At 39.1% G+C, this 23,440-nt stretch overlaps 1 protein-coding gene across 5 annotated transcripts in view; it reads left to right on the top strand.

Annotated features, from left to right (window-relative positions):
• Positions 1 to 23,440, top strand: part of JPH1 (junctophilin 1) — an 80,792-nt gene that overhangs the window by 47,755 nt on the left and 9,597 nt on the right. For 4 of the 5 annotated variants that reach the window (XM_036998216.2, XM_036998220.2, XM_036998221.2 and 1 more), the window contains exon 3: positions 9,106 to 9,251. In XM_036998216.2, coding sequence (XP_036854111.2) covers positions 9,106 to 9,251 — 146 coding nt within the window. The remainder of the gene's footprint in view (positions 1 to 9,105; positions 9,252 to 23,440) is intronic. The other variant, XM_017642291.3, reaches the window with a different exon arrangement.

The raw sequence follows: 23,440 nt of genomic DNA, 5'->3' as shown, positions 1-23,440 counted from the left end.
AGCATAAATTTACCACCTCATCCATTTCTGAGTGTACATTCAGTAGTGTTAAGTACATTCACATTGTTGGGTAACTAATCTCCAGAACTTTTTCTTCTTACAGAACTAAAACTCTATGCCCATTAAATAACAACTCCCCTATCTCTGGGCAAACACCCTTCTACTTTCTGTCTGTATGAATTTGACTACTCTAGGCACCTCCTATAAATGGAATTATACATTATTTGTCCTTTTGGTGACTGACTTATTTCACTTAGCACAACGTCCTCAAGGTTCATCGATGTTGTAGCATGTGTCAGAATTTCCTTTTTAAGGTTGAATAATATTCCACTCTGTATGTACCACGTTTTTTTATCCATCCAATCATTGGTGGATTGGTGGACACTTAGGTTTCTTCCACCTTTTGGCTAGTGTGGATAATGCTGCTATGAACATGGATGTGCAGACATCTTTTTGAGACCCTGCTTTCAATTCTTTTTTGGGTATATATCTAATAATAGAATTGGTGGATTATATGGTAACTGAACTTTTAATTTTTTGAGGAAATCACCATGTGATTTTCTATAGCATTGTGCCATTTTACATTCTGACCAGCAATGCACAAGGTCTCCAATCTCTTCACATCTTCACCAACACTTGTTTTTTTGTAGGGTTTTTTTTTTTTTTGGTACTAGCCATCTTAATGGGTAGAAAGTAGCATCCACTGGGATTTTCATTTTCTTTTCCCTAATAGTGATGTTGAGCATCTTCTCATATGCTTATTGGCCATTTGTATATCTTCTTTGCAGAAACATCTGTTAAGGTCCTTTGCCCTTATTTTGAGTTTTTTGTTACTGAATTATAGGAGTTCTTATATATTCTGGCTACTAACCCATTATCAGATATATGATTGCAATATTTTCTCCCATTCAGCGAGTTGCAGGTGGTTATAATTTAGAGAGAAGTTTTAATCTTATTTAAAATGGCAGTGTTTTTGAACTTTAGAAAGGCCCTCATTATAAAGGACTTTTTTTCTGTAAAACTCATTTCAAAAATAAATCATCCCTTTAAATGTTTTTTATATTGAAATATAGTTGATATACAATATTAATTGGTTTAAAGTATACATCATACTGATTAGTTCAACAGTTACCCATTTATTCAATCCTCATCCCCACTAGTGAAGTTCCTATCTGTCAACATAGGAAAATGTTTCAGAATCATTAGCTATGTATTCCATGCTGTACTGCCACCCCCATAACTGACTTAACATTGTGATTGAGAATATTGTGCCCCCTCATCCTTCTCACCCTCCCGCAGACTCACCCCAACCCCTTCCCCCTGGTAACCACCTGTCACTTCTCAAGTGACTGAATCTACTGCTATTTTGTTCATTTCATTTTGTTTTGTTTTTATACTCCACAAATAAGTAAATCATATGGTATTTGTCTTTCTCCACCTGGCTTATTTCACTGAGCATAATACCCTCTAGGTTCATCCATGTTGTTGCAAATGGCAGGATGTTTTTTCTTTTATGCTGAATAACATTCCATTGTGTATATGTACCACATGTTCTTTATCCATTCATCTATTGATGGACACTTTGGTTGCTTCCATATCTTGGCTATAATAAACAATGAGGCAGAAAATATAGGGCTGCATATATGTTTTCAAATCATGGATTTTATCTTTGGGTAAATTCCTAGAAGTGGAATTACTGAAACATACAATATTTTTGTTTTTAGTTTTCTGTGGAACCTCCATACTGCTTTCCACAGTGACTGCACCAGTTTACATTCCCACCAACAGTGTAGGAAGGTTCCCGTTTCTCCACATCCTCATCAACACTTGTTATTTCTTGTCTTTTGGATTAGTGGTCATTCTAACTGGTCTGAGGTGATATCTCACTGTGGTTTTGATTTGCATTTCCCTGATGATTAGTGATGTATAGCATCTTTACATGTGCCTGTTGACCATCAGTATTTCTTATTTGGAGAAATGTCTGTTCAGGTTCTCCGCCCATTTTTTAATCCAGTTATTTGGGTATTTTTTGGTGTTGAGTCATGTGAATTCTTTATATATTTTGGATGTTAACCCCTTATCAGATAAATCATTCACAAATATATTCTCCCATACTGTAAGTTGCCTTTTTCTGTTGATGGTGTCCTTTGCTGTACAGCAGCTTTTTAGTTTGGTGTAGTCCCGCTTGTTCATGTTTGATTTTGTTTCCTTGACTCAGATGTGTCTAGGAAAAAATTGCTCATGCTTACATTCAAGAGATTTTTGCCTATATTTCCTTCTAAGAGTTTTATGGTTTCATGTCTTTAATCTATTTTGAGTTTACTTTTGTGTATGGAGTTAGACAGTAATCCAGCTTCATTCTCTTACATGCAGCTGTCCAGTTTTCCCAACACCAGTTATTGAAGAGACTGTCTTTTTTCTATATTCATGGCTCCTTTATCATATATTAATTAACCACATATGCATGAGTTTATATCTGGGCTCTCTATTCTGTTCCATTGATCTATGGGTCTGTTCTTGTGCCAGTTTTGATTACTGTAGGTTTGTAGTTTAACCTGAAGTCAGGGAGTGTAATCCCCCTAGCTTTGTTCATTTTTCTCAGGATTGCTTTGGTTATTCAGGGTATTTTGTGGTACTGTAATAAATTTTAGCACTATTTGTTGTAGTTCACTGAAAAGTGCCATTGGTATTTTGAGAGGGATTGCCTTGAGTCTGTAAATTGCTTTGGGCAAGATGGCCATTTTAACAATATTAATTCTTCCTATCCATGAGCATGAGATAGATTTCCATTTATTTATGTCTTCTTTAGTTTCTGTTAAGAGTGTCTTATAGTTTTCAGAGGACAGATCTTTTCACCTCCTTGGTTAGGTTTATACCTGGGTGTTTTATTCTTTTTCATGTAATTGAAAATGGAATTGTTTTCCTGATTTCTCTTACTGCTAGTTCATTGTTAGTATATAGGAACACAACAGATTTCTGGGTATTAATTTTGTATCCTACAACTTTGCTGAACCCAATTACTAGTTCTAATAGTGTATTAGTGGAGTCCTCAGGTTTTTCTGCATATAATATTATGTCATCTGCAAGTAGTGATGGCCTAACTTCTTCCTTACCAATTTGGATGCCTTTTATCTCTTTATCTTGTCTGATAGCCATGGCTAGGACCTTCTGTACTTCTGTACTATGTTGAATAGAAGTAGTGAGAGTGGGCATCCTTTTCTTGTTCCTGATCTTAGAGGAAAAGCTTTCAGCTTTTCACCATTGAGTATGATGTTGGCTGTGGGTTTGTCATATATGGCCTTTATTACCCTTTAAATATTTCCTTACATGAGATTTTTCTCAATGCATAAATTATACAGGAAGGTAAATTTTAGGTAAAGTTTATAAAAATGAGAATAAAGTAGAAGATAGGCAATTATTTGGCATATTCCAACTGAGGATTAGAAATGTGTTTTTGACCTGGCCTATCCAGAAAATATAGCCTTTAAGCATATTGTTTGATCAAGTGTTACTGAATAAAGTCTGTAAAGGGCTTAAGAATGAGGCCTTATTTTCCAAGCTTGAAAATATTCTGGATTAGAAAAACATCTTATAAAGGAAGTCAAGTAGTAGTCTCTATTCTCCTCCAGTTATTACTTATGTCCCTGAGCATTAACTGGGAGTGGCCTAGAGTTTAGGAAACTTTGTATATAGTAAGAGCTTTTTGATCTGGTAACTTTTTTTCAATATCTGCCAGTTTCCAAAAACGGATTTGGAGGGCATTATGATGAGTTGCATACATAGCAGCATTTGTGACACTGGGGAATTTTGAAAACCATGTAGTTAGAGAAGATAACCATATACATAGACTGAGGATAATACTACTCCAGGTTTTCTGGTAGCCTTAACAAAAAAAGGAACAACAGATGATGTAATTCTCATTGTATGGTACAAGGTCTCATCAAAGACCAAATTTTTCCTGCCACTAAACTTTAAGAGGACTGTATCCCTAAGATCTTTATAAACATGACAGTGATACACATAATGGACAGTATTTTGCAAAAGGTATGTCAACATCCTTCCTATGAATCTTGGTTGCTCCTTTTTCTCCTTGATAAAAAGTCAAGTGTGATATGAATTATGATTCTGTAAGGCATTTCTGTGATAGCTGGATTAATGTGGTTTAACTTTTGATGTCATGGACAAGAATCATCTGTGACCTGGATTGGCCTCAGCCTAGTCTTTGGCTAGTAATGCTTTCAAAGCCCGTTTCATCATACCTCTGTGAACATTTGCACCCTTGAAAGATCAAATATGAAATTTCAATAGGGAATACCATGCGCTTTGGTTTACATTTTCTATCTAAATAACTTGATGTCACTTTTTAGAAAGAAAGAAATGAACTCTTGCCCTAGCAAAAAAAAAAAAGAGAACTATTTGCTAATGATGAGCTTGTATTTAACCAGAACCTAAAAATTCTGTCTTGTAGTTACTATTCCTGTCTTTTAAAAAACATAAAAGCACCATAGGGAGAAAATTAATATTCAAGAACAAATAAATTATAAAGATTGTATCCATAAGAAGTAGCCTTCCCAAACGAAATTTACTGAACACAGAGCTTTAGTAGAATCATTGTCCATTCAGGATTTTAATCTTTATCAGCTGTGACAGTCAGTAGATGTATAAAAGATTGAAGGTTAGAAGTTGAGACAGACCTTTAAAGGACCTGTGTGTACCTTAACAGCAGGAGTGTATGCTGAGCTTTGCTGGGTTGGTCTGATCAGAGAACCAAATCAAGATTGAAAGACCAGTTTCTTAGAGATGCAGTAACTTAGAAATGATGCCTCTGCTTTTTAGCTGAGATCTGTGGAACAACTTTGTTCTTGTTCATACTAAGACTATTCATTGACAGACTGGTTTCTTCTTAAAAAGGACTACAGCTATATGCATAACATTGTTTTTCACAGATCTACGTTGCTAGTAAATGAATAATGTCTTGGTCCTAAAGGAAGCCTAAGCAGGTCACATTTTTTGCACTTTCAAACCATGATGCCATTATCCAGGAAAGAATTTTGGTTATTGTCAGGCATTTTCAAGAGACCTGGAAGGGAAATAGAATGGTCAGCAGCACAAGCAGCAGGGCAGAGGGTCAGTTCTGCTTTGCAGAGCCTGGTGAGAGGCGGTGGTGATGCGCCCAGGGCAGGAGCGGTGATGAGAACAAGAAGTGGTTGGATCGGGGACATGTTTTGAAGATGGTGCCAGCTGGATCTGCCGGCTGTGGATGTGATGTGTGAGAGAAAGAGAGGCATTAGGGATGACTCAAAGGGTTTTGGCTTGAGCACCTAGAAGAATGGCATTGCCATCAATGAGATTTGGATGCTTCTGTACAGTTGCTCTTACTTGTGAATTTCGCTAATAATTTTTCTTTAAATATTTGGATATCAACAGCAGACTCCTGAACCAAATAGATCATAGCCTCTACCATCAAATTTTAAGAGTCAGCTCTGTAAACTGACTTTGACTTAATATATAACAGATTTAAAAAGACATCAAATTCATTTTTAAAGCAGTTTTTGGGGAAGAGAATGTTTAAAACATAGAAGCAAAATTTGTAAATATTGTATCAGTTTTACAGATTAAAATTTTTATCAGCTACGTCAGTGAATAGGTGTGTGAAACACTGAAAGTTAGAAGTTGGAGCCGACATCTAAGGGACCCGCACTTACCTTAGCACGAGGAGTGTCTGATATGTTGTTGATATGATTTCTTTTAAAATATTACTATGTTAAATAAAAACTGGGAAAGCCAGACTGTGTTGTGCTGAGTAAGGTGACTTGAGAATTCATGAAAAACTGTTTCAGTCGTTAAAGAAGAAAAAGATACTCATCAAATTACTGGTTAGAAAAATAGTTAATTCAGTTCCCAGGTGATGCCTACCCTTCAGAAATACCATGCTTACTGTTTCATGACCTTTGCATGGCTTATGTCCAGCAGAGAGTCATTTAGCTGCTGCGTGAGCTCAGCCAGCTGCCCAGGTCTCCACATCTCCTCACCCATACCTAATAACTCTCTAGAAGTTAAAACTTTGGTTTGTTAAAAATATGGTCCTAACAGTCAACAGCTAATGCCTAACTGAAGGAAGCTGCTTTTCATTTTCCACTGCATTTTATAGGAAAGTGTATGTGTCATGGTATCTGGTGATTCGTGAGGTCTGAAGACGACAGGCTTCTTGGGCAAGCGTGTGCCTCATGTGTGGGAATGTTTTCTGTGTGACCAGTGACAGCCGCGGGGCTCCACTTTGAGTTTTGGACCAGCTAGCCTGAGACCCCATCCCCCCAGTCTGTGAACAATGGCACGTCTTACCAGTTGGCTGAATAAAGCAGTTGCATGTTGCTCTGGAACTGAGCCTGGGATTTGAACACATGAATTCACTAACGCGAGTCAGACTCAAGCCCAGATTTTTCCCCAGGCAAAATCTAGACTTATCCGTGACCTGACTGCACACAGCTGGTGGTGACAGCAAGTTCTGAAGGGTTCCTGTTCCCTTCTACTTCTTGTTCAGGTCCAGGGCTACCAGAAGCTCCTGAGCAGAGTTTTCATTTCAGGTTTGAATGTGGTTCTGACTCAGCCTGCCAGCTGGGCAGGAGGGAGTACTGACCCAGGGCGGGGCACTAGATGGAAAGGTCCTTCCTCCCTGGTTGATCTTAGGAAAAAAAGTAAAAGAGTGAAGGGTGAAGCCTTCACTGATGCTATGCTGATTACAAAATATATTTGCAGCAAGGCTAAGCTGTATTTGTCTGTTCTCCTGTTCAGCATATTATAAAAAAATGGTGGAGGTGATACTACTATTTTGTTTGACTGTGTGGTGGTGTGTTGTGATTTTATCAGAATAAACTACTTGAGTTTTGTAAATTTATCATTGAAGGGCTAGCAGATGATAAGGCAGCATAACTGTACTTTTATGGCTTCATTAAATTATGATGCCTGGACATAATTAGGCTCTAGCTAAGAATAGAAGATAAAGTGGAAAATTCTATGGAAAAGAGTTGAGATTCTGAGAAACTGAAAAAGCGTAATAGAGGACATCCATTGACTCTCAGGCACAACACATGGGACTGAAGCATCACCCCTCATCAGTGATGGCTCGCAGGAGGGTGTTGCTACAGCCAGTTGTTTAGGAGTTCATTCTTACCCTATTGCTTTTGTTCCCATTTCGTAATACTTTATAGACAGACAGAACCTAAAATATCCTCCATGATTCAGAAATAACAGTTTTGATGATCAGATGTCCATTCATTTTCTATTAACAGACTTTATTTTTTAGAGCAGTTTTAAGTTTACAAAAAACTTGAGCAGAAAGTACAGAGTTCTCCCTATTATTAACATCTTGCATTCATGGGCACATTCAGCACAGTTGATGAACTGATATTGATATATTAGTGTTAAGTAAAGTCCATAGTTTACATTAGGGTTCGCTCACTGTGTTGTACATTCTATAGGTTTTGTTAAATGTGTAATTTCATGTGTCCCCTATTAATATCAAACAGAATAGTTTCACTGCCCTAAATTACCCCTGCATTCCCATTTTTCACTCTGAATCCTTAGCAACCACTGACCTTTTCACTCTCTATAGTTTTGACAATCCATTCATTGTTAAGCAGCTACCCAGCTGTCCTAAGGAAGCATCATTCACTCCTTTATTCATAAAGCAAGCCATCTATAAAAATGTGTCAGGCAGTGTTCTACACATTGGGAATAGAGCAAAGGACCACAAATTAAAAATTCCAATCTTCATGACCCTTATGTTCTTGAACATCAAGCCTTCAGGCTTGGCTAGGCCCCAAGTGAAATGGGCCCATGAGAACACAGGATGAGAGGAGGTAGCTGGAGAAGGTAATCTGAGAAAGAGGCCTCCTACTAGTTGACCTCCTGGGCTCAGGTCAGACCACATCCTCCCCATTTTGGCTTCTTGCCATCTGGTCCCAGGAACTTGGTCTGCTGGCCTCCTCCAGCTGCCAACTGTGTTTCCCTCCTAAGACCAGCGAGGGCACAATGCCGTTTCCCAACTTTTCCTCTCCTGCTGTCTCTGAAATAAGTGAAAACACCTGTTTTATGCTTTTATTAAGTTTTTTACCACTAGTTAGTTACAGCCCTGCCTGGTGCTAATGAAATAGAAAGTTTACAAAATTTTAAGAAACAGGTGCCTATAATCATTACCTAAACACTAACGGGACAAGGTCTTCTCCTGTGGAAGCAGAAGACCCAGAAGTTCTCTGTCGTACCCTCCAAATCCCCAAATCCCCTCTTGGGTAGGTAAACATCAGTTTTCCTGCCTTGCATAAGAAGTTCCATTCCTTTCCCTACTGCCTCCTCCAGCCCTAGTTCTCTAGAAAGTAAAGAGATTTCAGAAAGTGAAGATGGGCCAGGGAGCTGATGGCAGACTGAAAGAGATCCATGTTCTTCCTCTCCATTCTCTGCCTATCTCCTTTTTGGCTCTAAGAGCAACTAAAATGACTGCTTAGAACCCTCCTAAACACTTTCTTAGAACAGAAACCATCGTCTGCCCCTATAGGCTGGTGAAAGCGACCGTAAGCCGATTCTGCCCAACTGTGCATTCAGTGACATCACACTGGCAGCTTGACTTGGCCATGAGAGTATTTATAACATGGAAATTGATCAATGTTTTTCCAGAGAGTTACATTACCAGCATACCACTGAGCGATTCTCCTCAATCATATTCTCACACTGATTTGACCAATAGAATTAAATCCATGAACACTGTACTCATATGCTCTAATTCTATTCCCCATGGCTTAGTAGTGGGGAAGGGACCAAAGTCAACAGGAGATTTGACCCAGTCAGTTTTGAAAACCAGGCTTTGCATTAAGCTGCACAGAACTTGCTCATTCTTTCATTGCTCTAGAAAGGATGGAGGCAGGGTACAGGTGGTTTCTTCCATGTTATTCCATTAATATCTCACAGCAATGTGACTGTAAAACTTGCTATTGGAGTTGGACAGCCATGGTCACCATTAGCATTTCTTTTCCCCAGGCTACAAACAGTGTCTTGTCTGTGCGTAATTAACGAAGTACCGCCCTTGCTGACTCACCCTTTGTTCTCGGGTAGAACTGCGCATGCGAGAGCGAAAGCTGACGCCGCTGACCAGGCCGCCCAGGCTGCCCGCCAGGAGTGCGACATCGCAAGAGTTGTGGCCAGGGAGCTGTCACCTGACTTCCACCAGCCAGGTAAGGCTGTCGCCCTGATGGGAGAAGGTAAGAGCATTGCCTCTGATTTCTTCTTTCCTTTTTCTTTCAATTTAAGGGTCTGTGCTTCATGAATCCCAGCAACACTACAAAACAAGTAGGAGCATAAAATAACAAAACACTTGAGTCCTGAGTGTTAGCACTGGAGATTTGGCTTATTCTCCAATGTACCTCCCCTCCTGCCCACCCCACCCGTGGCAATAAACTTTGAGCAGATAGCAGCAAACAACATAGGGATCCAGAAGAAATTAACTGATTCTAAGAAATTGTGTTGGTGTGTTAGTGACCACTGCAGATGCTGTAACAAATATCCCTAATTCAGAGGCACCTATAAAAATAACTTCATAATAAGAAAAGAGTCAATAAGTACTATGACTATTTTTCTTTTACTATAAGAATTAAATCTAATGTGGTTTGGCAGTTAAAAAAAAAAAGTATACCTCTTATAGATAGATTTATCTGCACAGATTAAGTGGAAAACACATGTCATGGTAGAAGAAATGATAGTGACAATCTCAAAAAAATCCAGATGATCTGCCTCTCAAAATGTTATAAAATAGCAATAAAAAAATATCTGCAGTAGGTTTAAATATTTAACTCACTTCCTAGTGGTTTGCTAGTACTGTTTCCAGCCCTTTCTATATTACACTGGGTGTTAATAAAATGGCACTAGCCACCTTTATATATATGTTTCTCCATTGTTTTATAAACATCTTCCTTGTGACTGAGGGACAACAGATTTCTAAGAGACCAAAATAAATCTTTTAAATTTCTAAATATCAAACTTTAGATTTTCCTGGTAAAGAATTTTTCTACATTGATTTCTATTAAATCAAACTGGATGTAACTAGTACCCTAGACAATGTATGTTTTCAACACGTTTGGTTCCAGTAAAGGTAATATAATAGTGGAACACATAGGGCATTACTGTGACAAAATGAACAAAGTCAAAACAGAGCATATAAAAGCTAGAAACTTGGCTATAATAAAGGATAGAGGAATGAAAAGGAAATGACATGGTGATTTTTTTACAAAGAATAAAGACAACAAAAGGCTAGGTTACGACAACTCAGTTTTTAGCGGCCTGGCCCTGTCTCTGAGTGATGGAGTTGTCACAGTGATTTCTAGAGTAGTTCAACTCCAAGGGAGGCAACCAGGGATAATGGGTATTTTCTTTCCTGTGCATCTTTTTCAAGCCTCTGGGTGAGATTTAAATAATTTAACACATAGGTTTTGTTATGAAGGGGAAATTTTTCAGTCTTTGGAGTGATCTCTGGTAGGAATAAACTAGTTGGTGGTGTGAAATGAAATCATCTTCCCTAGTACCTAAGTACATTGGCACCTACCTGTTCTAGGGTGTGAGAGCTGCAGGAAGGGTTCAGCCAGTGAAGAGGAATTGTCCCAGGAGCGCTGGCCATTAGGAGACAGTGCTGCTTGGCTGCACGGCCCTGGGCTTGAGCTGCTTTGGAAGCAAACAAACTTACTATTGTTGTCTGCAGATGGTAATTTCTAGGTTCTGTTGGGGAACAGGGTCTCTGTATTTTCTGTTAGGTGTTACCAAGAGGTAAATGATACAGAAGGTCATCTCAACTGTCTAGACTAACTGGTTTGAAAGCCTTTTATGGTGTAAAAGCATTTGAGGAGAAAAAAATATTGTGGGAAAATGTAATTCCACCCTTTCTTAGCTAGAACAGCTTCATACAAGCAAGTTGTCCATCAGTAATGAATACATCACAGTAGCACGAGATGACAATGGGTCTATTTGAGACAAGAGCTAAGGGGAAGGCTGTAATCCCCTTTGACCCTCTGCCAGCACTTCCTTCAGCAGCTGTATAGAAAGCCTTTTCTGTACTTAAGTATTATTGATCTCCTCAAGGGAGCAAAAATGCTTTCCACTCTGCATTTACAGTGATCAAATCAGATAGACATTTCTAAAACGGCTTTCAAGTGCATTTCTGAAGTCAAGCTCCTCATTTAATTTACATACCTTGTATATAAATGTTTCCATTGTTTGAAATCCATGTGTTGTGCATAGAAGTTGTTAACCCTCAGAAAAAGGATATCTGTCATAGCTTATATTTTGAACACTTTCGTTGTGAATTACCTATTTTCAGGAGCTGGCAATATTTTCAGATACCATCCAAGTTAAATCTTCTGTGGTCAGTTTAAAAACTAAAATATAAAGAGCTGTGTGAGATGGCTTTGTGAAAGGGGTAAGTTCTAACAAATAATTAAAAAGCATACAATTGGATGTATGTGAAGCTATCTGTAGATAATCACATATATGCACAGGAACCTAAATTGCTGTGTGAGTGACACAGTGAGTCATTCCCCAAAAGAACATAGGAATAGGATTTCTCTCTGAGTTAAACTTTAAAATGAGCCTGTGATTCTACCCAGATACATCAAGTGATCATAAGTGATAGCATGGCTTTAGTACAGCAAGATTTCCTTGTAATCTGATTGAGTATATTTAAACATGTAAAGACTTGGTTGCCAAAAATTATACAGAGAAAGAAGTCATAGAGGCAGAAATTGGCAGTGCCCATCCAAAAACTATCCAGAAGTGAAAGAAGCCTTGGCCAAAACCTTGGGGTATGGCCGTTGCATTGGCAAGGATGTTTGCATTACGGGGAAGGATGCAGGGAGCTGTAGCAGAATCAACCCACTAAGGAAATGGATGCATCAAGCTACCTCAGCCTGAAGCTTAGATATTTGATTCCTCTCATGCTCCTTGTCCCGATTCCTTATTCACCAGTAACCTTCTAATTTTGGTCTGCCAACAGGGAGAGCACTGGTATTGGTGCTATTCCTGCTAGTCCCCTACCTATGTGACATTTACTTTGCTCACTGTAAATAATGAACTTCCCGTCTGGTGTTATGCATCAGTCTTGTGAGCTTTGGTGATGTGAATCTGCCCCAAGGGATGGCTCTGCTTCAGAATGCTGATGAAATCAGGTTTTTAAACCAAGAAGGACAAAATGAGACTTTGGATTAACACTATGGAAGGAGTAGGGAGTGTGACTTCAGAGGAGAATGATGGGGAAACTATATGTACGGCTCTTTGTCCCACTGTTTCAGTTTCCTTTCCATTGAAATACTCTTTATTTTTACTTTCAAGTGATATTAACTAGGGTGTGAAACTTGTGTATCGATTGTGGGAGTGACTGGGTTAAAGACTGAGAAACACTGCCCCATAATATTTTAAGTGTATTTACTTTAAGCTCTCTTGGAAGATAGCCAGCTAGCTCACTTCCCTAGGCAACATCCTCAACAAGCTTTGTGCTCCTGTGTTGAAACATGTATTAGCTCAGCTACTGTAACAAAGCACCATACGTGGGGTGGCTTGAACAACATGCTTATTTCTCACAGTTCTGGATGCTGAAATCCAAGATCAGGGTAGTAGCATGGCTGGGTTCTGGTAGAGAGCCGTCTTCTCCCTGAGTCCTTACATAGCCTTGCCTGGGTGCATATGTGTAGACAGAGAACTCTGGTGTCTCTTCCTCTTTGTATAATGGTACTAATCCCATCAAGAGGGTCTCACCTTCATGACCTCATCTAAACCTACTTCCCAAAGACCCCTTCCCCTGAAATGCCACCACACTGGGGGCTAGGGCTTCAGCATATGAATTGGAGATGAGACACATTCATCCATAACATCATGTATGTGCACACACACTGTACATTGACTAATGTAAGAAGTAAAGTCTTTAATTTGGGTTTAAGGGGCAGTATTAACTAAGCTCACATTTCTGGTATGAATTAGAAATCTTTTTAAATCAAAGCATATTTTGATTCTTTGCCTATCATTAATATGCAATATTTTTGGTTAAGAAAAGGGAAGTATCCTGGAATAAATTACTTCTAAATCTCTTTCCAAACCCAAAATTCTGAGTAAGCTTTCTCATAGAAGAAGGCAAGTGGAATCATCCACTAGTTGACGTGAAATTAATAATTCATGAGTTTGGTTATTCCTACCACTTATTTATTCCAGTATATTCAGTTCCACAAATGTACTTAAGTGCCAGCCATGTACAAGACACATGGATGGATGTCCCATAATTTGCAGACAAGAGCACTCTAGCCCTCTTCTCAAAGTTGAAGCACGGTTTCGCCAACTGCAAAGCCCTATAGGAAATGGTGTTCTTTCCAGATAGAATATAAAAGTGATCCGGCTACCAGTTAGTGACCTTGCCAGAATCTTTCAATCTGGTCCTCTTTTTCTGATTGGCAGTCTCTATAGAAAATATCTAATTTCTATTTAATGCCTTCTGATGTTGCTACAAAGCATTTGCTATCAGCACTACCCATGTAGACAGCTGTTTGGGAGAATGTTCATGGTCCCTCTGACCCACAGCCTGCCCACCAAGGCTCACCTGTGGACTAGTTGCACATCCCACTGCTGCCATATCTGTTCAGAGCCTTCATGCCAACTATAACAAGTCACCTTCCCGTGTTGGCAGGTGACGTGTGCTGAATGTTCCATGTTGTATGGCATGTCAGTGTGCAGGTGTCTTGTATGTGACTTCATCCCAATATGAAGCCCCAAGTGAAAAAATCCCTTAGGAGTCATACGTGCTGTCCATGAAAATGCTGACTGCAACAGCTCTCAACACTTGTCATCATTTTCCTTCCTGGCAGTATTCTGACTAGGCTTTTTAATAAACTGCTGCATCTCATCAGCTTTATGCTGCTGGCATTGCTACGCTGACACACATTAGTCCACAGAACAAGTAGAAGGCACAACATATACCTTCCAAGAAAAATAGTCCAGGAAAAACTTCTGTCTTCTGCATTGTATAAAATGTCTTGTTTAAAAAGCATTCAGTCTTACTCTGGAAAATCTAACTGTGTATCCTTGTTTAGCTGGCCACTCCCCATATGACTGTGCCGTGTTGTAACCATTTCTAACTGAGCACAGTCATGTAAGGCTCCACCTCTAAGTCAACATTTGTTTTGCTTGCTTTTAAATGCCTACTGGCTACATTAGAATCACCTGGAGCATATGTTAAACATCAGGATTTCTGGTCTTTGATTCATACTTATTAAATCAAAATCTCTGGAAATCACACCCCCAACACCTCTGATAGGCAGCAGATATGGAGCCACTAACTTTGGAGTACATTTATTCCCTTATCCAGCCATTTTTTAATGCATAATTAAACTTAATTTTTTTAAATATAAAACTCAGTGCTAGAATGTACTTCCACCATTCTAATAAATTCTTTGAACTCAACAGATTGTGAATATCATCAGAAACCTGTAGATAAATCTGAATGGAAATGCCTGAAAAATATATCTTAGGAGAGGGGTACAAGTAAATCACAGAAGAAATAAATGCCTTTCCTCCTGCATCTGGGATAGGAATGCATGTACAAAAATGTAGTACATCAGATTTCGAAAGATCTAAAATAACAATTAGACTGATATTTGAGAGTTAATAAAAATAAATACATTCAATAGAATCTGAAATACAACTTCCTAAGTCCATTAATACGAATTCCTCCAATGGCCACATCACTCTCAACTTGGCCTGTTTAGAGTTGAGAGAGTTCTATTTACTATCTACAGAAAGCATTTTAAAATGTGCTTTGCATTCAAGTAATTATAGGGTTTGTTCTTTTTCTAGATAACTAAAACATATCATTTAAAAAACAACTTTTCTTGGCCCCATTATTACTGAATCGCCTGAATTCCCCAACTCATCCCCAATAAACAGTCTCTTGTAGCTGTTAATGATTCCTCAGTCTCATTCTTTGCTGGCATTTACCACTTGTGTTGGGATCTGTCAAAGCAGCTCCCACTTCTGCTTCCAATCTGCTTTCTGCAGTGTACAGGCAGGTGGGGCCAAAGGTCACCCAGATAATTCCTGAATTTGTAGGCCTCACTGTTACGGTCTCACATTTTCAAAATGAAGCACATGGGCTTTGTGATACCTTTATTTCTCATGGTTCAATGACTGTATCTTTCCCTTCCAACTCTGAGAATAGCTAAATCATGTTGGCCAGAGGCTATTTTTTTTCTCTACTCTTTTTTGTATGTGTATTTAAGTTTTTATGTGCCTTAACTTTTAATGTGCCTTAATCTTAAGTACCAAAGATATTTTTGCAAATCTTTCTCTTACCCCTTAGATTAAAGACATTAATTGTACTTTGTAATTTGTGTTTCAGAATTATTTGGCTTAAATTAAAAATCCATTGGCTCTAAGAATCTTGACTATTTATCTTTGCACAGTACGTTCACTACCTATCCAGATGGGGATTTCGGTAGTGCTATAAAATTGAACAATAATGAAGCATAAATAAAAATTTGGAGTGGAAGGGTAAGAGAGAAGTATGTAAGCAACATACCGCCGCCTCAAACTCCTATAAGATACTATCCTTTATAAGAGAAGAGGAGGCAGTGTTTTATAAAAATATATCTGCAGTAGGACAATGAAGCTCTTCTCCCATGAAAGACCAACATAAATGACCTTAATGGGTTTTAAAAATGGGCACATCTGTTGGGGAAGAACTTCACTTTCTGGTGCTGCTGCTTCTCTTCATGGAGCATCTCAGTCACAGCACCAAAGAGATGGAGAAACAGAAAATAACCCGGCTGGAATGTCTGCAGTTGCCCCATTTCATCACTCAAGTGGGGACACTTTTCTCTGGGGCAAGAATTCACACTGCTTTTTTGATGGAGGATTTGAACGAATATTGCCAATTTTAAAAGGAGAAAGGGGGCTCACCGAATTTAGAAAGGAAATCTCAATGGTTGACATGTGATCTTATCCCATTTGGGAAATTGGAATCCTGAGGGGTGGCTTTACCTCCTGAAGGATGCAACCTGGGATAATACTAGTATGTTTTTGGCCCCAAGTACAACCTATAATTTTGGGTCCTTGGGAATCCTCACTTCTGGGCTTAAAATGCTACATTTTATTTTGTTTATGTGTTATTGTAAAGATACACAGAAGCTATGTGACTGGGTTTTTCAGCTGCTACAACTATTTCCACATCAGGAAAATTGGGAATAGCATCTGCTTCCTAGGCTTTTAGTGAGGCTTTAAATCTTGAAAACTACCTTGTATAATAAACAACAGTCTCATAACAGTAAATTACTGCTCAGACCACCACAGGAAGAGCAATTAGAAGTATAAGTAAGCATTATATATTTTTAACAGTGAAGGATAATTGTTCTTTAGCTTCTCTGAAAATCTATTAGGCTAGTTTGAGATGAGGGGTGGGAGCAGAGGGCAGGAAGGAAAGTAAACAAATATAATGCTGTGGAGTTGACAGAAGCTGGTCAACTCCTGTAGGCAAGTTGGAGGGGTAGTTTTTCCCCATACACTGGAGAGATGACATTGTCAGCTCCTGCTCATTTGCAGAGAAGCGGGCGAACGTTAACCGTGTGACCTTGACTTTACCTGGTGAAAGTGGCTGATGAGTGGAGTAGTAGCCAAGGATGTACATGACCACATTATAGAGAAGGGCACTCCCCTGGGGCCCCATCTCTGAAAGCCCCAGAGTCACCCTTCCTGGACCACTGATATCCTTAAGCTCTTGCAGCCTATACCATCTTGTGGCATGTGATCTGTTTCTTTTCTTTTTTGCCTTTTTTTTTTCAATTTTGGTATCATTAATCTACAATTACATGAAGAACATTATGTTTACTAGGCTCCCCCCTTCACCAAGTCCCCCCCACATACCCCTTCACAGTCACTGTCCATCAGCGTAGTAAGATGCTGTAAAATCACTACTTGTCTTCTCTGTGTTGTGCAGCCCTCCCCATACCCCCCCCACACTATACATGCTATTCGTAATGCCCCCTTTCTTTTTCCCCGCCCTTGTCCCTCCCTTCCCACCCAGTCCCTTTCCCTTTGGTAACTATTAGTCCATTCTTGGGTTCTGTGATTCTGCTGCTGTTTTGTTCCTTCAGTTTTTCTTTGTTCTTATAGTCTACATATGAGTGAAATCATTTGGTACTTGTCTTTCTCTGCCTGACTTATTTCACTGAGCATACTACCCTCTAGCTCCATCCATGTTGTTGCAAATGGTAGGATCTGTTTTTTTCTTATGGCTGAGTAATATTCCATTGTGTATATGTACCACCTCTTCTTTATCCATTCATCTACTGATGGACATTTAGTTTGCTTCCATATCTTGGCTATTGTAAACAGTGCAGCGATAAACATAGGGGTGCATCTGTCTTTTTCAAACTGGAGTGCTGCATTCTTGGGGTAAATTCCTAGAAGTGAAATTCCTGGGTCAAATGGTATTTCTATTTTGAGCATTTTGAGGAACCTCCATACTGCTTTCCACAATGGTTGAACAAATTTACATTCCCACCAGCAGTATAGGAGGGTTCCCCTTTCTCCACAACCTCGCCAACATTTGTTGTTGTTTGTCTTTTTGATGATGGCAATCCTTACTGGTCTGAGGTGATATCTCATTGTGGTTTTAATTTGCATTTCTCTGATGACAAGCAATGTGGAGCATCTTTTCATTTGTCTGCTGGCCATCTGAATTTCTTCTTTAGAGAACTGTATTCAGGTCCTCTGCCCATTTTTTAATTGGATTATTTGCTTTTTGTTTGTTGAGGTGTGTGAGCTCTTTATGTATTTTGGATGTCAACCCTTTATCGGATCTGTCATTTATGAATATATTCTCCCATACTGTAGGATACCTTTTGTTCTATTGATGGTGTCCTTTGCTGTACAGAAGCTTTTTAGCTTGATATAGTCCCACTTGTTCATTTTTGCTTTTGTTTCCCTTGCCTAGGGAGATATGTTCATGAAGAAGTCACTCATGTTTATGTCCATGAGATTTTTGCCTATGTTTTTTTTTTCTAAGAGTTTTATGGTTTCATGACTTACATTCAGGTCTTTGATCCATTTCAAATTTGCTTTTGTATATGGGGTTAGACAGTGATCCAGTTTCATTCTCTTACATGTAGCTGTCCAGTTTTGCCAGCACCATCTGTTGAAGAGACTGTCATTTCCCCATTGTATGTCCATGGCTCCTTTATCATATATTAATTGGCCATATATGTTTGGGTTAATGTTTGGAGTCTCTATTCTGTTCCACTGGTCTGTGGCTCTGTTCTTGTGCCAGTACCAAATTGTCTTGATTACTGTGGCTTTGTAGTAGAGCTTGAAGTTGGGGAGCAAGATCCCCCCTACTTTATTCTTCCTTCTCAGGATTGCTTTGGCTATTCGGGGTCTTTGGTGGCTCCATATGAATTTTTGAACTATTTGTTCCAGTTCACTGAAAAATGCTGTTGGTAATTTAATAGGGATTGCACTGAATCTGTATATTCTTTGGGCAGGATGGCCATTTTGACTATATTAATTCTTCCTAGCCAGGAGCATGGAATGAGTTTCCATTTGTTAGTGTCCTCTTTAATTTTTCTTAAGAGTGTTTGTAGTTTTCAGGGTATAGGTCTTTCACTTCCTTGGTTAGGTTTATCCCTAGGTATTTTATTCTTTTTGATGCTATTGTGAATGGAATTGTTTTCCTGATTTCTCTTTCTATTAGTTCATTGTTAGTGTATAGGAAAGCCACAGATTTCTGTGTGTTAATTTTGTATCCTGCAACTTTGCTGAATTCCGATATTAGTTCTAGTAGTTTTAGAGTGGAGTCTTTAGGGTTTTTTATGTACAATATCATGTCATCTGCAAATAGTGACAGTTTGACTTCTTCTTTACCAATCTGGATTCCTTGTATTTCTTTGTTTTGTCTAATTGCCATGGCTAGGACCTCCAGTACTATGTTGAATACAGTGGGGAGAGTGGGCATCCCTGTCTTGTTGCCGATCTCAGAGGAAAAGCTTGAAAGCCTCTTGCTGTTCAGTATGATGTTGGCTGTGGGTTTATCATATATAGCTTTTATTATGTTGAGGTACTTGCCCTCTATGCCCATTTTGTTGAGAGTTTTTATCATGAATGGATGTTGAATTTTGTCAAATGCTTTTTCAGCATCTATGGAGATGATCATGTGGTTTTTGTCCTTCTTTTTGTTGATGTGGTGGATGATGTTGATGGATTTTCGAATGTTGTACTATCCTTGCATCCCTGGGATGAATCCCACTTGGTCATGGTGAATGATCCTTTTGATATATTTTTGAATTCGGTTTGCTAATATTTTGTTGAGTATTTTTGCATCTACATTCATCAGGGATATTGGTCTGTAGTTTTCTGTTTTGGTGGAGTCTTTGCCTGGTTTTGGTATTAGGGTAATGTTGACTTCATAGAATGAGTTTAGGAGTATTCCCTCCTCTTCTATTTTTTGGAAAACTATAAGGAGAATGGGTATTACGTCTTCTCTGTATGTCTGATAAAATTCTGAGGTGAATCCATCTGGCCCGGGGGTTTTGTTCTTGGGTAGTTTTTTGATTACTGCTTTAATTTCTTTGCTCATAATTGGGTCTGTTTAGATTTTCTGTTTCTTTCTGGGTCAGTCTTGGAAGGTTGTATTTTTCTAGGAAGTTGTCCATTTCTCCTAGGTTTTCCAGCTTGTTAGAATATAGGTTTTCAAAGTATTCTCTAATAATTCTTTGTATTTCTGTGGGGTCTGTCATGATTTTTCCTTTCTCGTTTCTGATTCTGTTGATGTGTGTTGACTCTCTTTTTCTCTTAATAAGTCTGGCTAGAGGCTTATCTATTTTGTTTATTTTCTCAAAGAACCAGCTCTTGGTTTCATTGTTTTTTTCTATTGTCTTATTCTTCTCAATTTTATTTATTTCTTCTCTGATCTTTATTATGTCCCTCCGTCTGCTGACCTTAGGCCTTATTTGTTCTTCTTTTTCCAATTTTGGTAATTGTGACATTAGACTATTCATTTGGGATTGTTCTTCCTTCTTTAAATATGTCTGGATTGCTATATACTTTCCTCTTAAGACTACTTGTGCTGTGTCCCACAGAAGTTGGGGCTTTGTGTTGTTGCTGTCATTTTTTTCCATATATTGCTGGATCTCCATTTTAATTTGGTTGTTGATCCATTGATTATTTAGGAGCATGTTGTTAAGCCTCCATGTGTTTGTGAGCCTTTTTGCTTTCTTTGTACAACTTATTTCTAGTTCTATACCTTTGTGGTCTGAAAAGTTGGTTGGTAGGATTTCAGTCTTTTGGAATTTACTGAGACCTAGTATGTGGTCTATTCTGGAGAATGTTCCATGTGCACTTAAGAAGAATGTGTATCCTGTTGCTTTTGAATGTAGAGTTCTATAGATGTCTATTAGGTCCATCTGTTCTAGTGTGTTGTTCAGTTCCTCTGTGTCCTTACTTATTTTCTGTCTGGTGTATCTGTCCTTTGGAGTGAGTGGTGTGTTAAAGTCTCCCATAATGAATGCATTGCATTCTATTTCCTCCTTTAATTCTGTTAGTATTTGTTTCACATATATTGGTGCTCCTGTATTGGGTGCATATATGTTTATAATGTTTATATCCACTTGTTGGACTGAGCCCTTTATCATTATGTAGTGTCCTTCTTTATCTCTTGTTATTTTCTTTGTTTTGAAGTCTATTGTGTCTGATACTAGTATTGCAACACCTGCTTTTTTCTCCCTGTTGTTTGCATGAAATATCTTTTTCCAACCCTTGACTATTAATCTGTGCATGTCTTTGGGTTTGAGGTGAGTCTCTTGTAAGCAGCATATAGATGGGTCTTGCTTTTTTATCCATTCTATTACTCTGTGTCTTTTGATTGGTGCATTCAGTCCATTTACATTTAGGTTGATTATTGAAAAATATGTACTTATTGCCATTGCAGGCTTTAGATTCGTGGTTACCAAAGGTTCAAGGTTAGCTTCTTTAATACCTTACTGTCTAACTTCACTTGCTTATTGAGCTATTATAAACACTGTCTGATGATTATTTCTCTCCCTTCTTATTCCTCCTCCTCCATTCTTCATATGTTGGGTGTTTTGTTCTGTGCTCTTTTTAGGAGTACTCCCATTTATAGCAGTCCCTGTAAGATACCCTGTAGAGGTGGTTTTTGGGAGGCAAATTCCCTCAACTTTTGCTTTTCTGGGAATTGTTTAACCCCTCCTTCATATTTAAATGATGATCACGCTGGATACAGTATCCTTGGTTCAAGGCCCTTCTGTTTCATTGCATTAAATATATCCTGCCTTTCTCTTCTGGCCTGTAAGGTTTCTGTTGAGAAGTCTGATGATAGCCTGATGGGTTATCCTTTGTAGGTGACCTTTGTTCTCTCTCTGGCTGCCTTTAATACTCTGTCCTTGTCCTTGATCTTTGCCATTTTAATTATTATGTGTCTTGGTGTTGTCCTCTTTGGGTCCCTTCTGTTTGGATTTCTCTGTGCTTCCGTAGTCTGAGCAACTATTTCCTCCCCCAGTTTGGGGAAGTTCTCAACAATTATTTCTTCAAAGACCACTTTCTATCCCTTTTTCTCTCTCTTCTTCTTCTGGTACTCCTATAATGCGGATATTGTTCCTTTTGGATTGGTCACACAGTTCTCTTAATATTGTTTCATTCCTGGAGATCCTTTTATCTCTCTCTGCATCAGCTTCTATGCGTTCCTATTCCCTGGTTTCTATTCCATCAATGGCCTCTTGCATCTTATCCATTCTGCTTATAAATCCTTCCAGAGATTGTTTCACTTCTGTAATCTCCCTCCAGACATCATCCCTTAGCTCTTGTATAATATCTCTGCAGCTCCGTCAGCATGTTTATGATTTTTATTTTGAATTCTTTTTCAGGAAGACTGGTTAGGGCTATCTCCTTCTCAGGGGCTGTGATTTTGGTCTATATCAAATTCTTTTGCCTTTTCATGGTGATAGAGATAGTTTGCAGAGCTGGCGCAAGTGATGGCTGGGAGAACGTCCCTTCTTGTTGGTTTGTGGCCTTCCTCTCCTGGGAGAACAGTGACCTCTAGCGGCTTGTGCTGGGCAGCTGCACGCAGATGAGGCTTCTGATTCTTGCCCATCCGCTATGGAGTTTAGCTCCACAGTTGTTGTGGGCTTGGCCTGCCTCCAGCTGCTGCTATGATATGGCGGAGCCGCATTGGAGGGGAAACAGCCGGGAGGCTGTTTATCTCCGTGAGGGGCCTCCGAGCTGCCCTGCTCTCCAGGGGGTTAGGGTGCCCAGAGTTCCCTGGGATTCCCAGCTCCTGGGCTAAGTGTCCTGGGATGTTTCCATCCAGCTGTGGGATCCCTGTCCCTTTAAGACTTTCAAAACGCACTCGCTTTTCTTTGTCCCAGGGGCACCAGCTGCAGGGACCCACTCACGGTCTTACTGTCCTGTTTCCCACTCCAACTCCTCTCCTCCTGCCCGGAGCTGGGGTAAGGGACACTCTGGTCCCGCTGGGCCGCGGCTTGTATCTTACCCCCTTCGCGAGGCACTGGGTTCTCACAGGTGTGGATGTAGTCTGGCTGTTGTCCTGTGTCTTCTGGTCTCCCTTTTAGGAAGAGTTGTATTTGTTGTATTTTCAAAAATATATGTGGTTTTGGGAGGAGATTTCCCCTGCTCTACTCACGCAGCCATCTTGGCTCCCCCTCGTGATCTGTTTCTGTACCCTTCATTCCCTGAAATCTCCCCATAAAATATTGCTCTAGGGTCCCTTTTTTAAAGTGAAAGTTTCCCCATTTATAAAATTAGCATATGATTGTTTTAAATAATCCTAAGATATTCAGGAAAAGGAAAAAAAATCCTGAGACTACAGAGTCAAAGATGACAGCCTTGTCTTGACTTCATGCCCACAGCCACACTACCAATGTAAATCCACACTGAAAGAATTCCATGTAAGTCATTCTGTTACATGCAACCTAAACCACAGGAACTGCAACTACCTATGGAGTTTAAATGTTCCTTTGGTGATGGAGCATTAAAAGTATGTTACCTGTAAGTTCTCCTCTTATTACAGATACTTTATTAAAAACTGATTAAATATATGTAAATATTTTAATAAATAAGAGTCTGTTTCTTTCCTTATATGAGCATACACCTTGTATTATAGTTATGCCACATAATTATGGACACACAAATTAATCATAGTATTGTCACCAGTGCACCATCAACATGATTCTCATGTCGTGTTCTGCAAACAAGCAGGAACAATGCAATTATTTGGGAGGTCAGGGCTGTTAGTTACGGCTGTCCAGATAGTATAAATAATGGTAAATATTAACTTAAAATCACTTTTTAAGCAATAGTCTTTTCCCCTGGGACAAAATGTACTCATGCTAAAAGCCCTGTA

The sequence above is a fragment of the Manis javanica genome, chromosome 2, assembly GCF_040802235.1.
Source record: "Manis javanica isolate MJ-LG chromosome 2, MJ_LKY, whole genome shotgun sequence".
NCBI classification, from domain to species: domain Eukaryota; kingdom Metazoa; phylum Chordata; class Mammalia; order Pholidota; family Manidae; genus Manis; species Manis javanica.
This window is presented reverse-complemented; position numbering and strand designations above follow the sequence as displayed.